Here is a 15,889-nt window from a genome sequence, read left to right on the forward strand (position 1 = left end):
TGCGCAAACCAGTCGCTTATTGTGATTTTTTTTTTTTTTTTTTACAAAAATACGTCGAAAAATACGTATCGGCCTTAACTGAGAAAAAAAATAGTTTTTTAAAAAAAAATTGGGATATTTATTATAGCAACAAGTAAAAAAAATATATATTTTTTTAAAATTGTTGCTCTTTTTTTGTTTATAGCGCAAAAAATAAAAACCGCAGAGGTGATCAAATACCACCAAAAGAAAGCTCTATTTGTGGGGAAAAAAGGACGCCAATTTTGTTTGGGAGCCACGTCGCACGACCGCGCAATTGTCAGTTAAAGCGACGCAGTGCCGGACGCTGAGATTTCGCCTGGGAACGAAGGGGGTTTATGTGCCCAGTAAGCAAGTGGTTAGGAAAAAAACAATCCATCTATGACCAGCTTTAGCTTGTTTCGCTGGCCGTGTCAATTGTTATGTCTACATCGGATAAACCCTGAGAATGAAGCAATTATGCAGATTATCCCCAAGTTCTACTACAATTCAAGCATTCTCAGAGGAATGACTTGTCTAAACCCTGGTATACACTGTTGGGGTTGAATGGAAAAAAAATCTCAGCTCCGGTCTGAGCTGCTGTACTAACGTTGGATCTCCCACGCTGTGCCTCTGCAGAGGTGGGATTACCGCGGTTTCCCATTGATTTCAATGGGAAGAAGCGGTAAACAGCCCGCTCCTATACCGCTACAAAGATGCGGCTAGCAGGACTTTTGGAGCGGTCCTGCTAGCGCACCGCTTCAGTGTGAAAGCCTTCGGGCTTTCACATTGAAGAATGCAGGGCACGATTTTTTTCAGACAATATAGCAGCGCTATTTTTATCGCTAAACCGCCTGAAAAAGTGTCAGTGTGAAAGGGTCCTTACTGCCAAAATGAGCATTTTAGTATGATTTTAGGGCTGTGTGTACCTAGCATAAGGGGTGTGATAGGAAGCACTCTTGACTGTCGGATGTACTCATTATGACATATCTTGATGATTTAAAGCTACATGTTTTTCCACTAGGGTAAAGTAATAGAACCCTTAAAAGATTTTCACAAGGATGAAGTTAGAATCTTGGGAAGAGAGCTTGGGCTCCCTGAAGAACTGGTCTGTCGACATCCCTTCCCAGGTATGTGACTTTGTTCTCGGTTTTTGTTGTATTTATTGCATAACATTTATTGTAACTAACGTTTTAGCTATTTTATAGAAGTGGTTTAGTATTTTCTTATAACCAAAGCTGTTCCAAAATCTTTCACCACATGATTTTGAAGAATTGTAAGGATAATTTGACCTAGAATGACCGACCACCTTTTTGTTTTCTATGTTTATGTACTGCCATCATATTGTGCAGGTTTTTTACTTTAACCAATGCCATAAAGGAGCTTGTCTCCCTTTGTGCTTACAGCACACACATACGATCGAGGGCCAGTTTGGTTTGGAGACAGTTTTTTTTTTTGTACAATATCTTTAGAGGGTAGGGCTAAGCCTGAGCACCCTGAGAAAACCTATGCAAGCTTTGGAGTTAAATGAGAAGTATGTGGTATACAAAAAACCTGATCACCTTGGTGGATGTAGCATCGATCTGATGCTGCATCTGTCACCTGCCGCCTCTGCACTGACAACTGAGCAATCAAACGCCACTGATCACTCTGTTCTCCCCTCCACTCTGAGCAGAGAGCCGTGACTTTCAGTTCTCTGCTCTGCCTCTCCAGGAGGGGGACCAGCTCAGTTTCCCAGTGACTGTAAAGTTGGGATTTCCCCCAGGATGGACTGGCTGTAAACGGGTCACAGGAGTGCAAAAAACTGCACTCCTGTGATCCCATAGACTTGGGACCTAAAAAGCTTTAACCACTTAAGGAACGGAACAATTTGCCTCCACCACCAATGACCAGGCCATTTTTTGCGATACGGCACTGCGCCGCTTTAACTGACAATTGCAAGGTCGTGCAACGCTGTACCCAAACAAAATTTACATCCTTCCCCCGCTCCCCCCACAAATAGAGCTTTCTTTTGGTGGCATTAGATCACCTCTGCCGCCTTCTTTCTTTCTTTCTTTCTTTCTTCTTTTTCTTTTTCTTTTTCTTTTTCTCTTTCTTTTTCTTTTTTTCTTTTTCTCTTTCTTCTTTCTTTTTCTTCTTCTTCTTTCTTTTTCTTCAAAAAAAATCGCAATACGCGTATATTGATTGGTTTGCGCAAAAGTTATAGTGTCTACAAAATGGGGAATAGATTTATAGTATTAATTTTTTTTTTACTTGTAATGGTGGTGAGCAGCAATTTTTAGCAGGACTGTGACATTGCAGCAGACAGATTAAACACTTTTTTGGGGCCATTTATACAGCGATCACTCAACTAGTCACTGATTACTGTATAAATGTCACTGGCGGGAAAGGGGGTTAACACTAGAGGGCGATCAAGGGGTTAAATGTGTGTTTGATTAATTGACAGATCTCCATTCTGTCTGTCAAGAGATCGCGGGTGGCCGGCGGGGCATCACAACCTCCGGCCACGCACAACGGCGTCATGCCGCATGCACGCTCACACCCCCTGGAGCTGTTAAACTGCGGCAGCTGGTCCTTGAGTGGTTAAATAGATCTCTTACAGGGGATGTTTGGATGGGTGGTGGTGGTTGTTGAATTTGTAACCCGCATGGCAAGGTCAATGTTAGAAATGCCATACTGTGTGTGTGTGTGTGTGTGTGTGTGTGTGTGTGTGTGTGTGTGTGTTGTTTTTTTTTTTTTTTTTTTCCCCCTCTCCCTCCTGTTTTGTAATCCAAGAAGGGCATATCCAAAAATTGCATATTTGTATTGGATCAGTAAAGACTGTTCTTTTATTCTAAATTTACATCTTTAATAGAGTACATTCTTTTAATTTACCATTTTAAAACTAATTTTTTCTTTTGGTTTCTTCTCTGATAGGTCCGGGATTAGCAATTCGTGTAATATGTTCCGAGGAGCCTTATATCTGCAAAGATTACCAGGAGACAAACAATATATTGAAAATAGTTACAGATTTTTCCGCAAGTATTAAAAAGGTACATAATCATTCCTATTAGTACTGAGCTGATAATTATTTTTTAAGTATTTTAGTTTAGTCTCTAGAGCTCACTCATCCAAAGTTTCTCTTATTAGAGGGAGTAGGAAAACGTGGGAATTAAGATCATTTTAAAAAGTCAGCAAAAGCTGCTTGCTTTTAATAAACGTGCACTCACCTCCTTTCCCCCCCTCTCCGGCCAGCGTCCTCATTGTTGGTGTGGGCACCCAGCCGTGACAGCTTTCGGCTTCACGGCCGGGCACTCACTGCGCATGCGGGAGTGACGCTGCGCACTGTGATTGGTCAGGCAATGGCCTGGGACCTGTCGCGTATCCCAGGCGATCGCCTACAGGGGGGGGGGGGGGGACGCCAAAAGGGGATATGACTTATCGCCTTAGCGGCCCCTGGGTGGAAGGAGGAAGTGGGACAGGATGCCCTGCAGCTGCACACCTGACAGTTCATTATGAAACCACTCCCATTAGACCCGCTTTGTACAGAGGCACAGACAACCACACAGGGATTTCTTCAGAATAACAAAAGGTAGGAATCTGCAACAAAGGTTGTTATAATCCTTGCAATGTACATTGATCACCCAGGGGGGGATTTTTTTTCTCTCTCAAGTGTGTAGTTGCACTTTAAAAGTCCAGTGTCGGTGAAAGTCTGCAGAATTGTGCATGTATTGAATTTTTTTTCGGGTATTGAGTGTATAAATCAGCCTGAAATCAAACGAATAATACAACACAGTACATAGTATGTTATTAATGTGTCAAGCTTTGTTTGTTTGAATTTTTTTACAGCCGCACACCCTGCTACAAAGAGTCAAAGCATGTACAACAGAAGAGGATCAGGAGAAACTGATGCAAATCACTAGTCTACATTCACTGAATGCCTTCTTATTGCCTATTAAAACTGTAGGAGTGCAGGTGAGCATTCCTTCCGCCTTTTTTGATTGTAAAAAAAAAAATGAAAAATGTTTTTTTGTTTTTTTCTTATTTTATCCCACCAGTCAGTTGATTTGCAATATTTTTTCTTTTTGAGAACGATAAGGTACTGGACAGGCCAAACTTTGCGGGGGCTGTTAATCCCAGGTTGCTGTAACATCATCATCTTTACACTTCCTGGTAAAGTAGAGAGTTGGACCTTCACTCCTTACATGTTCCTGCCCATCATTAATTTGTTAGGGGTGGCCTCACTTGCCAGTAATTTGGATGTTGGAGCGGGTAGGCCAGCTCTTGACATTACCAGAAAGTATAAAAACTGCCATTATACCAAGGAGCTGAAAAGCTAGATGCTTGCATTGTACAGATGCAGCCCATTTAATGCCCTTATGGTATTTGACAGGTTTACCCTAAAACATGGCTCCACTTTTCTCTTATTCACCTTGACTGTTGGAGCCTATGATCTGCCTTTATTAGCTGGGTAATCTTTACAGATCTTTTCACTGTCTTGTTTGTCCCTTGTTTCTCAACTGAGATAATAACAGTACTTGAATATCTATAGCTTTTAGAGCCCTTTGACACGGGCGGAACGTCTGTCCATTCAATTATCCGTTTATAGATAACGGACAGAAATGCATTCCTGTGGGAAAACGGATGTAAACAGATAATCATGCATTTATATCTGCATCTGCTCAGGTCCATTCTTTTAAAAATAACAAGTCAGTATTTTTTGTTCTGAATGAAAAATAGAAGGCGGGCCTAAATGGATGTAAATGTACAAAGGGTTTCTTTTTGCATTGGTTGTTAGGAGCTGGCGCCCGCCAGCGTCCTAACAGCCAGTGACCCATCCCTGTTGTTGTTGGGGGGGGGGGGGGGGGGGGGACGACTCCGACGACTCCGACGACTCCTTGCTGACAACAGTGATGACAAATCGTAAGGAAGCCGGCAGGTGCCAACCCTTTAACAACCAACATCTGTTTAGGTCTGCTTCCTGAATGGACAGGGATGTAAACGGATGATTGTCTGTTTACATCTGTTCGCCTGTTTTTCATCCGTCGATGGATGAATGGACAGATGGTGTGCCTGAATGTAAGGTCCCTAATTTTGAAGACTCTTATTTACTTCCTCTCATGATAGGTGTTAAGTATGACAGTTCATTTGAAACCCACCAAGCTGAATTGGCTTGTATTTATGTAATGTGTTGATTATACCAAGAAACGAGTCACAGGGAAACATGAGGATGCTATTAACCTCTCCTGAAAATGCTAGATGCTTGGACGCTGACACTTCGATTTATGGGGGACTCCTGCCTCTCCTCCAACCTTCCTTATCTGCAAACTTGTCCAGATACCAATAAGTGAGCATAGCAGCCAGGCAACTAGTATTTTCAGGAAAATGTCTGCAGTGCACCTTATTTTGTGTGACCTGTTTACGTTAAGAAATCGCTTTCAAACTAAATTCCTATAGCCTTACCTAAATATGTTTTGTTTTTTTTCTTTTTTCTTCTTCTTTTAGGGCGACTGTCGCTCATACAGCTATGTATGTGGAATTTCAAGTAAGGACGCTCCAAACTGGGAATCACTTATGTACTTAGCCAGGCTAATACCACGAATGTGTCACAATATCAACAGGTATATATCCTGGCTATTCAATATGTTAAAGGAAAAAGTGTGTGTGTGTGTGTGTGTGTGTGTACAGTATATGTTGTATGCTTGATATAAGGTCATCTTTTTATTCTTGCTGGTTGTAATTATATCGTATCAATATGTGAATAGGGGTTAAACGTTTTCCATGAAACATATTGGAGCTTCATTGCTGACCTTCTGAAAATGCTAGTTACCTGAGGGCTTTCCTGGTTCATTGGCTTCAGTACTTTGCCAATGACCCGGAAAAGCAAAGAATTCCTTTATATTCATACCTGTTTTCGGTTGGTGACTCACATGTGTTTTACTAAAACTAGAGAGTGCAAAATCTGGTGCAGCTCCAGATTTTTTTTGTCTAACCTTAAAGTGATTCTAAAGTCTGTTTTCTTTTCATTTAAAAAATAACAAACGTTATACTTGCCTGCTCTGTGAAATGTTTTTTCACAGAGCAGCCCAGATCCTCCCTTTCTCAGGTCTCTCGCTGGCGCTCTTGGCCCCTCCCTGCCTCCTGCCCCCAAAGCTGAGCCGCTGCTCTGTGTCTCCAGTCACACGTAGCCGTGGCTCAGCACTCGGTCCTCAGTCTCTCCTCATAGGCTTACTGACTTTGACAGCAGCGGGAGCCAATGGCGCCCTGCTGCTGTCTCAGCCAATGAGGGAGAGTCCTGGACAGCCAAGACTTGTGGATTGAGATGGGGCTCGGGTAAATATGAAGGAGGCTGCTGCACAGAAGGTTTTTTTATCTTAATGTATAGCATGCATTAAGAGAAAAGAAAACTTCTGACTTTAGAACCACTTTAATTGAACAAGGTGATGTTAGAAGCTGATTGGCTACCATGCACAGCTGCACCAGATTTTGCACTTTCCAGTTGAACCCCACTGTGATAGTTGAAGGGCCAGCATGGGAGCCAAGCTCCTTACAGTTGGAGAAACCGAGAAAGCCACTGCCGGTTTCTCATTCTCCTTAGCGCTTGTATTGATAGGCATATGCATCTTGGTTTTGACATTAGTTTGAGGCACTTCTCAGACTATTCAGAATTTTCTGCAGTGCATTTGGCCTTCTGATATACTTTTAGCCGATTTTGCATTCCTATAGTCTTGTTTTGTGACAGAAGCAATTCTAACTGTCACTTTCAATTCTGCCATTGCTGCCTTGCTGAAAATGCTCTTTGCTTGGTTGGTATGCAGAGTCACTAACTCGGAACAAGCAGGCAGATCAGTAAAATCAGGTGTCCTTATATGCATATTCTTTCCAGGCCAGCCTTTCAAAGTGGTGACACGATATGTACAGAATGACAACCAGAAACCTTGCATTTTCAGCAAAGGGTCAGCAATGGCAGGCTACATATTTTATTTTCGACATGTTTTCTGTTACAATCCTGGTATTAATCTCTTCATGACAAGGACAAAACAACTTTGCCACTTTAACATGTGTTCCTAAAACTGTACATATCACAAGTATTTAGTGTATCCAAGTGGATTATACATGTTTTTGTTTTCAGGACTTATTGGGCTTTCAGTTGGTGGGAAATTGTTCATGGATATTTCCCAATTTTGTTTTTCTTTATCGTACATCACGGGACACAGAGCAGCATATTCATTACTATGTGGGTTATATGGAGTACCTTCAGGTGATGGACACTGGCAATCTCAAAAAACAGGAAGTGCCCCTCCCTATATAACCCCCTCCCATAGGAGGAGTACCTCAGTTTTTACGCCAGTGTCTTAGGTGTTGGTCATGGTTTAGCTTGCCTCCACATCCTTGGGATTAAGGTGGGCTAACCGGTTCTGTCCAAAGGCCTCAGTGCTAAAGTGGTCAGTAACCGGACCCCAAACCATTGGGGTATTGCCCATAATGCTTTCTGTCACAGAGAGCTGGACTCTGGGCCCAGAACTTAGAAACCTTTGGGGGCCTAATGTTTCTGTTGCCAGGGTGCTATATGGGCCCAGGACAGTGGATCCTTCATAGGAACCCAGGGCCTGAAGGTCTAGACGCCCCACGGAGATGGGGGAAGATTGGACCTCTTGCTGTGCAAAGTCCTGCGGCATGGAGCAGGTAAGTGAAGGGGAAACTTGCGGAACTTGGTTCGCAGCAGGTTTTTTCTGGGGGAAGGTCACAGTGGGACATGCCTATGGTTTATGCGCTGCATCTGGCAAGGTGAGTCACATATCTTAGGATAGGATGACTCTGTATGTATATATTCCCCATAATCGTGACCTCCCTGGTAGTATTGCAACTGGTGCTAGAAAGCATTGAAAAAGGGCCTGTGTGTATAGTGACAATTCTCTCTAAGAGAAGCCCCTGGGAATCTACTGAGGTTTCTTATGTAAAAGGGAGTGAATGCTCCTACCTGCAAGCCTGCTCAGAGAGGTCCAGGCGGTTGCTGCAGGAAAAAATGCCGCTCTGTGGATCCTGGCCTGGACGGCAGGATCAGCCTCTGACCTCCTCGTGTGGTCCCCCCCCCCCCCTCCGCGCGCGTCCCCGTGATATGGGCGCAATTTCGCGCCGTTTTCTGACAGGGGAAGGGCGGGCCTGTAGGTAAAAGGAAGGGGCGGCCCTTCCAAAAAGTTCCCAGCTCAGTGAAGTGTTGGAACTGAGAGAGGAAGGACCAGGGCGGCAGAGTGGGGCGCCGAGGACACACAGTGGCCAAAGAACAGTATTACAGTCTTCAAAAAGACTGTCTTTTACCCTAGAGATAGGGTTTCTTTTTCATTTTTGGCAAATACTACTAAAGGGGGACAGAATGGTTTTTCTTTCTTTGGTTTAAAAAAAAAAAAATTAAGGAAGGCATTTTTTCCCCCAGAAAGGTTTTTGGGCAACGACTATTTTCCCAAACACCGTTAAGTAGCGGGCGTACCTCGGTATTGTACCATGCAATCTGGTTCAGAGGGTACAAGAGGTGGGGATTCCCCCAGAGGGTCTGAGGTCTCGGACAAAGTCATACCGCTACTTTCCCCAGAGGGAGCCTTGGTGGGACCATCGAGATCTGGGGCTGGAGCTGGCACGGGTCAGTCCAACCCTAGGGTGGTCACGGACGAGGTACTGTCCACCTCTCTAAAGGAGATGGAAAAAAGAATGGAAAAAATGATAGCCAAGGCTATGCGGGGCAGAAAACGGAATAGATCTCCGTCGCCCGAGCGTGAACCCTCAGATGAGGAGGTCCCTTACGCAGGGGAATTGGAAGACCTCTTGGACAAGGACCAAGTAGGTTCAGGGATCGAGGATCCGGGTACGGAGGAGTCTGGCGCAGCCTCCCAAGGGGAGAGCTGGTGGGTTCAAGTTTTAACAGACTTGGTCCATAGGACGTTCAACTTGCCAGTACCAGATCTCCAAGTATCAACGGTCTTAGCTTTGGGCTCACTAAGAGCGCCTCAAACCAATGCGGTTTTTCCGATCCATCCTCTACTAGAGGAAGTTATGTTCCAAGATTGGGCCAAGCCAGATAGAATCTTTGTACCACCAAAAAGATTCTCTGCCTTATATCCTATGGAAGAGAAATTTTCCAAGAGATGGGCAGCCCCGGCTGTAGACGCGGCCATCTCATGTGTTAACAAATCTTTAACATGCCCTGTAGAAAACATACAGGTGTTCAAGGATCCGGTTGATAAACGCTTGGAAACGCTACTTAAAACCTCCTTCACTACTGCAAGGGCAGTAGTGCAGCCAGCTGTGGCTGCAATTGGGGTTGCACAAGCATTATCGGATCAAGCTAAGCAGATGCTTAAACTTATTCCTGCCCAGCAGGCAGAAGAATTTTCGGATGTCCCTAGGGCCATACGCTTTACGGTAGATGCGATTAAGGATTCTATCCAGCAAGCGTCACGTTTATCGTTATCCCTTATCCATATGAGAAGACTCTTATGGTTAAAGAGCTGGGAGGCAGAGCCCCCATGCAAGAAGCTCCTGGTAGGGTTCCCCTTCCATGGAGGACGACTCTTCGGAGAAGACCTGGACAAATACATCCAGACCATTTCAAGCGGAAAAAGTACTCTTTTGCCCACCAAGAAGAAGTTTCGGGGGCCTGCGTTTAAACGACAGTACTCCCCTGGGCAGGGGCCTTCCAATACCAAACAGTATCGACGGCCTCCTGCAAGATCAAATTTTAACAAGTCGCAGGGACAGGCCGTCGCAGGCAAGAAGCAGTGGTTTCGCAAGCCAGCAAAGCCAGCCCCCAACCCGGCCTTATGAAGGGGCGCCCCCACCCTTGAAGGTGGGGGGAAGACTGCGTCTCTTTGCAGAGGTTTGGGAGACCAGCATTCCCGACAGATGGGTACGGTCCTCCGTGGCTACAGGCTACAAACTAGACTTCCTAAAGTTTCCTCCTCCTCATTTTCAGGAGTCAAGAGTACCAAACGATCCGAAGAAGGGAGCCGCATTAATAGCGGCATTGAATCATCTACTCTCTCAGGAGGTAATAGTAGAGGTACCAGTCCAAGAACAGGGGCTAGGTTTCTACTCCAACCTATTCATCATCCCAAAGCCCAACGGCGATGTCAGGCCAATTTTGGACTTAAAAATGGTGAATGCATACCTAAAGGTCCGCTCATTTCGGATGGAATCCGTGCGGTCAGCAGTTGCCGCACTTCAGAAGGACGATTTTATGGCATCCATAGACATAAAGGATGCTTACCTTCATGTTCCAGTTTACCAGCCACATCAAAGATTTCTACGCTTCTCGGTGGCTCTACGTCATTTCCAATTCATGGCGCTTCCCTTCGGGTTGGCTACGGCCCCCCGGGTATTTACGAAGGTCCTAGCTCCAATCCTAGCCAATCTAAGGATCCAAGGGGGTCACGATCCTAGCATACCTGGACGACCTCCTAGTCATAGATCACTCGTCTCCTGGCTTGGAACGAGCAGTGGCCCTCACAGTTCAGTACCTCGAGAGGTTCGGCTGGGTCCTAAATCAAGAAAAATCAGCATTCCAGCCCACAAGGCAGTTGGAATATCTCGGCATGAGATTAGACACAGAACAACAGAGGGTGTTTCTGCCTCTGATAAAAGTCAAAGCCATCAAGGAATACTACTGGTTCTAAGCAAGAAGGAACCAACTGTTCGCCTATGTATGCGGTTACTAGGCAAGATGGTGGACACATTCGAGGCGGTACCATACGCCCAGAGCCACACTCGCATCCTGCAGGCAGCCATCCTGTCAGCATGGAGCATGAGGCCACAGGCCTTAGATATCCCTTTGCCGCTCTCATCAAGAGTCCGACAAAGTCTGTGTTGGTGGTTAGACCCTCAGAATCTACTGAAGGGGAAGTCTTTCAGCCCAGTGGCTTGGAAGATAGTAACCACAGACGCCAGCCTGACAGGCTGGGGTGCAATTTTGGATGGTTGCACTCGCCAAGGCACTTGGGCAAAGCCAGAGAAGCAGTTGCCCATCAACATCTTGGAGCTCAGAGCTGCTCGACTAGCCCTCAGGGCTTGGACGTCCAAGTTGCAGGGGTTCCCGGTGAGAATTCAATCGGACAATGCCACGGCAGTGGCATACATAAATCACCAAGGGGGAACCAAGAGTCAAGCCGCTCAGAGAGAGGTGAGCTTGATTATCCTATGGGCAGAAGCTCATGTGCCCTGCATATCGGCAATATTCATTCCAGGAGTGGACAACCTTCAGGCGGACTTTTTAAGTCGCCAGACTCTGTTGCCGGGGGAATGGTCTCTACATCCACAGGTCTTTCAGACACTCTGCCAGAGATGGGGAGTGCCGGACGTGGACGTCATGGCATCAAGACTCAACAAGAAGCTAGACAGGTTCATATCCCGCTCAAGGGATCCGATGGCCTGCGGAACCGATGCGCTGGTTTGCCCTTGGCATCAGTTCAAACTTCTTTATGCTTTTCCCCCGCTCCAGTTACTACCCCGCCTGCTGCTCAGGATCAGGGTGGAGCACATACCAGTCATCCTGGTAGCTCCAGCATGGCCCAGAAGGGCATGGTATTCACTAATCCTAAAGATGGTAGTGGGAGACCCTTGGACTCTTCCTCTACGGCCAGACCTGCTATCGCAAGGTCCGATCCTCCACCCTGCCTTACGGCATCTAAATTTGACGGCCTGGAAGCTGAATCCCTGATTCTCAGGGGTAGAGGTCTGTCTCAGAAGGTAATCTCTACCCTAATCAGAGCCAGGAAACCGGTCTCTAGGGTGATTTATTACAGGGTCTGGAAGGCCTATGTAGGCTGGTGTGAGTCCAAGCTATGGCTTTCTCGTAAGTTTACCATCGATAGAGTATTAAGTTTTCTCCAGCTAGGAGTGGATAAAGGACTGGCATTAAGCACTATCAAGGGACAGATTTCAGCTTTGTCAGTGTGGTTTCAGCGGCCGCTGGCCACCCACTCGCTGGTTAAGACCTTCATGCAGGGGGTCTTGCGTATTAATCCTCCAGTTAAATCCCCGCTTTGTCCGTGGGATTTAAATCTTGTTCTGTCAAGTTTACAGAAACAACCTTTTGAGCCGTTGGCTGAAATTCCTTTGGTTTTACTGATAAGGAAGTTAGTATTTTTGGTCGCCATAGTTTCCGCCAGAAGAGTATCGGAACTGGCAGCCTTATCCTGTAAGGAACCATATCTTATTTTTCATAAGGACAGGGTCGTTCTCCGCCCTCATCCTTCCTTCCTACCAAAGGTTATATCCAGTTTTCATCTAAACCAGGATTTGGTATTACCATCCTTCTTTCCTAAACCTACTTCCAGAAAGGAAGGGTTGCTGCATACCTTAGATATTGTCAGGGCCATGAAGGCCTATCTTAAAGCTACAGAGAAGATCCGGAAAACAGATGTGTTGTTCATTTTACCGGATGGGCCCAAGAAGGGGCAGGCAGCTGCAAAATCCACCATCTCGAGGTGGATTAAACAGTTATTCACTCAGGCCTACGGCTTGAAAGGGTTGCCTCCTCCGTTATCATTAAAGGCTCATTCTACTAGGGCCATGGGCGCCTCCTGGGCAGCACACCACCAGATCTCTATGGCTCAAGTTTGCAAGGCGGCAACCTGGTCTTCTGTCCACACGTTTACAAAATTCTACCAGTTGGACGTAAGAAGGAATACTGATACAGCCTTTGGGCAGGCAGTGCTGCAGGCTGCAGTTTGAGACCCTCGGATTCCGGGGGCTCCCTTTTGAGTTAAATTTAAAATTTAAAATTATTTTTTCTCAACTAAGTTGGATTTATTATGATTTGAGTATATCTCTAAATTAAATCCTTTTGTCTTTGGAAGATGTTCTCCCTCCCCTCATTGTAAGCATTGCTTTGGGACATCCCACATAGTAATGAATATGCTGCTCTGTGTCCCGTGATGTACGATAAAGAAAAAGAGATTTTTAATACAGCTTACCTGTAAAATCTTTTTCTTGGAGTACATCACGGGACACAGAGCTCCCACCCCTCTTTTGGGGACCATTTTGGGAGGCATACTGCTTGCTACAAAACTGAGGTACTCCTCCTATGGGAGGGGGTTATATAGGGAGGGGCACTTCCTGTTTTTTGAGATTGCCAGTGTCCATCACCTGAAGGTACTCCATATAACCCACATAGTAATGAATATGCTGCTCTGTGTCCCGTGATGTACTCCAAGAAAAAGATTTTACAGGTAAGTGTATTAAAAATCTCTTTATTTTGTATTTATTTATTTTTTATAATGGAAGGAAAACTTGAAAAGGAAGTAGTGTAAAAAAAAAAAACTATTTTTTTATTTTAGCTGTATTTTTTTTAATGCCATTACCATGATTTACCACCAAAAAAACCTGCAAAATTTTCCTAATCCTGATGATCAGTCATATCGTATGTATGTATGTATGTATGTATGTATGTGATTTGTTATACTCGTAGTAAGGCAAAGAAACAATAGTGCATTTTTTATTTTATTTTTTAGTCTTGCTTAAACTGACACTAAATATAAAACTTTTTATTTTTTTCTTACCTAAAATATGCTGACGCTAACTGACAAGAAATGCCACTGATGCCTACACTGTCGCTAAGACTGATGCCTATATGCACTAAGTAGGTCAAACACTTAAGGAGTTTAAAAATAAAGCTACTTTTTATTTGCAGACCTGTCCTCTGGCAAGGAGGAAAAGTTAGTGTTATCTCCTCCTCCCTAAAGGGGAAGTGTATTTATCCTCTTTACAGAAGAAATTCAACACATGGGCATGTTTACAGATTGAATGATCAATGTGATGGCCATTTGGAGGCTATCACAGCGATTTTGTAAACGGGATCCAGTTCCGTAGGGTACTTATCTAGTAAAGACCTATGGGCTGTCGGCGACATCCCGGTCTCAGAGCGCACGATCGAGGGGACTTCCAGCACAAACCCAAGAACACATAAATATGACACGCAGATAAAGCCCACCTCCTGGATGCCGCATATATGTTTTACCATGTCATAAAGGTTAATGTGCAAGTCTCATACATTGATTACTTGTTTTGACAAGTGAATATTGAATGCTCATTGTTATTTATTCTAGAGTGGTATATGTTTTTGGTCCACCCGTGAAAGAAGCCCCCACTGATGTTACCCCTACCTTTTTAACGACTGGGGTGCTTAGTACATTACGGCAAGCTGACTTTGAGGCACATAATATTTTAAGAGAGTCTGGTAAGTTACTTCTATTGTATAATTGGCTTTATCTAGTGTCATCAGCTTATCACTTTAATTCCTGTGCGTGGGTTCAGCAAACATGTTGTATAATTGCAGTGACTCATGTTATTTATTTAGAATCCCCTGGTAATTGGTGCTCTGCATTCTGCTTTTGCACGTTGGTTTAATACAGTGCAGCATATTGCTTTCTCAGTATGTGGAAATGCATATGGTGTAGGACGCTTAGACATATGGAGCCATTAAACCAACTGCCCTGATGGGGTCTGCAGCAATTCTGTGCTGCTAGGTTGGCATGTTGGCAAGCTCGGATCACATAAGCCAATGCTTCCTGTATAGTGCTGGATCCTGTCGAAAGCAGAGCGATACCAAATGCACTCTGCCTGCGACAGCAACAACAACCGGTGATACCTGAGTGGAAGACTGTTATTAAAGGTAAGTTTATTACTAAAATCAGTGTATGTATGGGCATATCTGTTCTGCAGTGGTTACGGTGCTGCTTCCTAACTGATCTGCAGGGTTAGCTGCCCTGTGCCTTAGGCTTCTGTTATTTCCTGTGTCCCATCCGTCTCATCAGATGGGAGGGCCTGTAGAGTGGGCTGTGTCCATGTCGGCTTTGCACATGCAGAGTTGACAAGGGCCTGTCATCTACTCATTGTGGCCAGTTACCAGGTCACTTGAGTGGCCCTTTCTCTTCAAAAGGTTGGGCACCCCTGGCATAGGACAACAATGGTATGAAAATCTTGGGATTCACATTAACCCATTTTATTTTTTATTTTTTTATATATATGTATATTACTGTTTTATGTACACATTCATTTTACACATTCATTTTACATATACAGTACAGACCAAAAGTTTGGACACACCTTCTCATTCAAAGAGTTATCTTTATTTTCATGACTATGAAAATTGTAGATTCACACTGAAGGCATCAAAACTATGACTTAACACATGTGGAATTATACATAACAAAAAAGTGTGAAACAACTGAAAATATATTTCATATTCTAGGTTCTTCAAAGTAGCCACCTTTTCCTTTGATTACTGCTTGGCACACTCTTGGCATTCTCAAGAGGTAGTCACCTGGCGCAGCACCCCATCATTCTCCTTGGTCAAATATCCCTTACACAGCCTGGAGGTGTGTTTGGGGTCATTGTCCTGTTTGAAAAATAAATGATGGTCCAACTAAATGCAAACCGGATGGAATAGCATGCCGCTGCAAGATGCTGTGGTAGCCATGCTGGTTCAGTATGCCTTCAATTTTGAATAAATCCCCAACAGTGTCACTAGCAAAGCACCCCCACACCATCACACCTCCTCCTCCATGCTTCACGGTGGGAACCAGGCATGTAGAGTCCATCCTTCACCTTTTCTGCGTCGCACAAAGACACGGGGGTTGGAACCAAAGATCTCAAGTTTGGACTCATCAGACCAAAGCACAGATTTCCACTGGTCTAATGTCCATTCCTTGTGTTCTTTAGCCCAAACAAGTCTCTTCTGCTTGTTGCCTTTCTTTAGCAGTGGTTTCCTAGCAGATATTCTACCATGAAGGCCTGATTCACACAGTCTCCTCTTACCAGTTCTAGAGATATGTCTGCTGCAAAAGGTGGCTACTTTGAAGAACCTAGAATATGAAATATATTTTCAGTTGTTTCACACTTTTTTGTTATGTATAATTCCACA

The 15,889-nt window shown here is 44.5% G+C and overlaps 1 protein-coding gene across 1 annotated transcript in view; it reads left to right on the forward strand.

Annotated features, from left to right (window-relative positions):
- Positions 1–15,889, forward strand: part of GMPS (guanine monophosphate synthase) — a 59,887-nt gene that overhangs the window by 39,879 nt on the left and 4,119 nt on the right. The window contains exons 10-14 of the mRNA XM_040349226.1: positions 1,022–1,127; positions 2,914–3,029; positions 3,826–3,951; positions 5,482–5,597; positions 14,073–14,203. Of these exons, the coding sequence (XP_040205160.1) occupies positions 1,022–1,127; positions 2,914–3,029; positions 3,826–3,951; positions 5,482–5,597; positions 14,073–14,203 (595 nt within the window). The remainder of the gene's footprint in view (positions 1–1,021; positions 1,128–2,913; positions 3,030–3,825; positions 3,952–5,481; positions 5,598–14,072; positions 14,204–15,889) is intronic.

This window comes from Rana temporaria, chromosome 4 (assembly GCF_905171775.1).
Source record: "Rana temporaria chromosome 4, aRanTem1.1, whole genome shotgun sequence".
Lineage (NCBI taxonomy): Eukaryota > Metazoa > Chordata > Amphibia > Anura > Ranidae > Rana > Rana temporaria.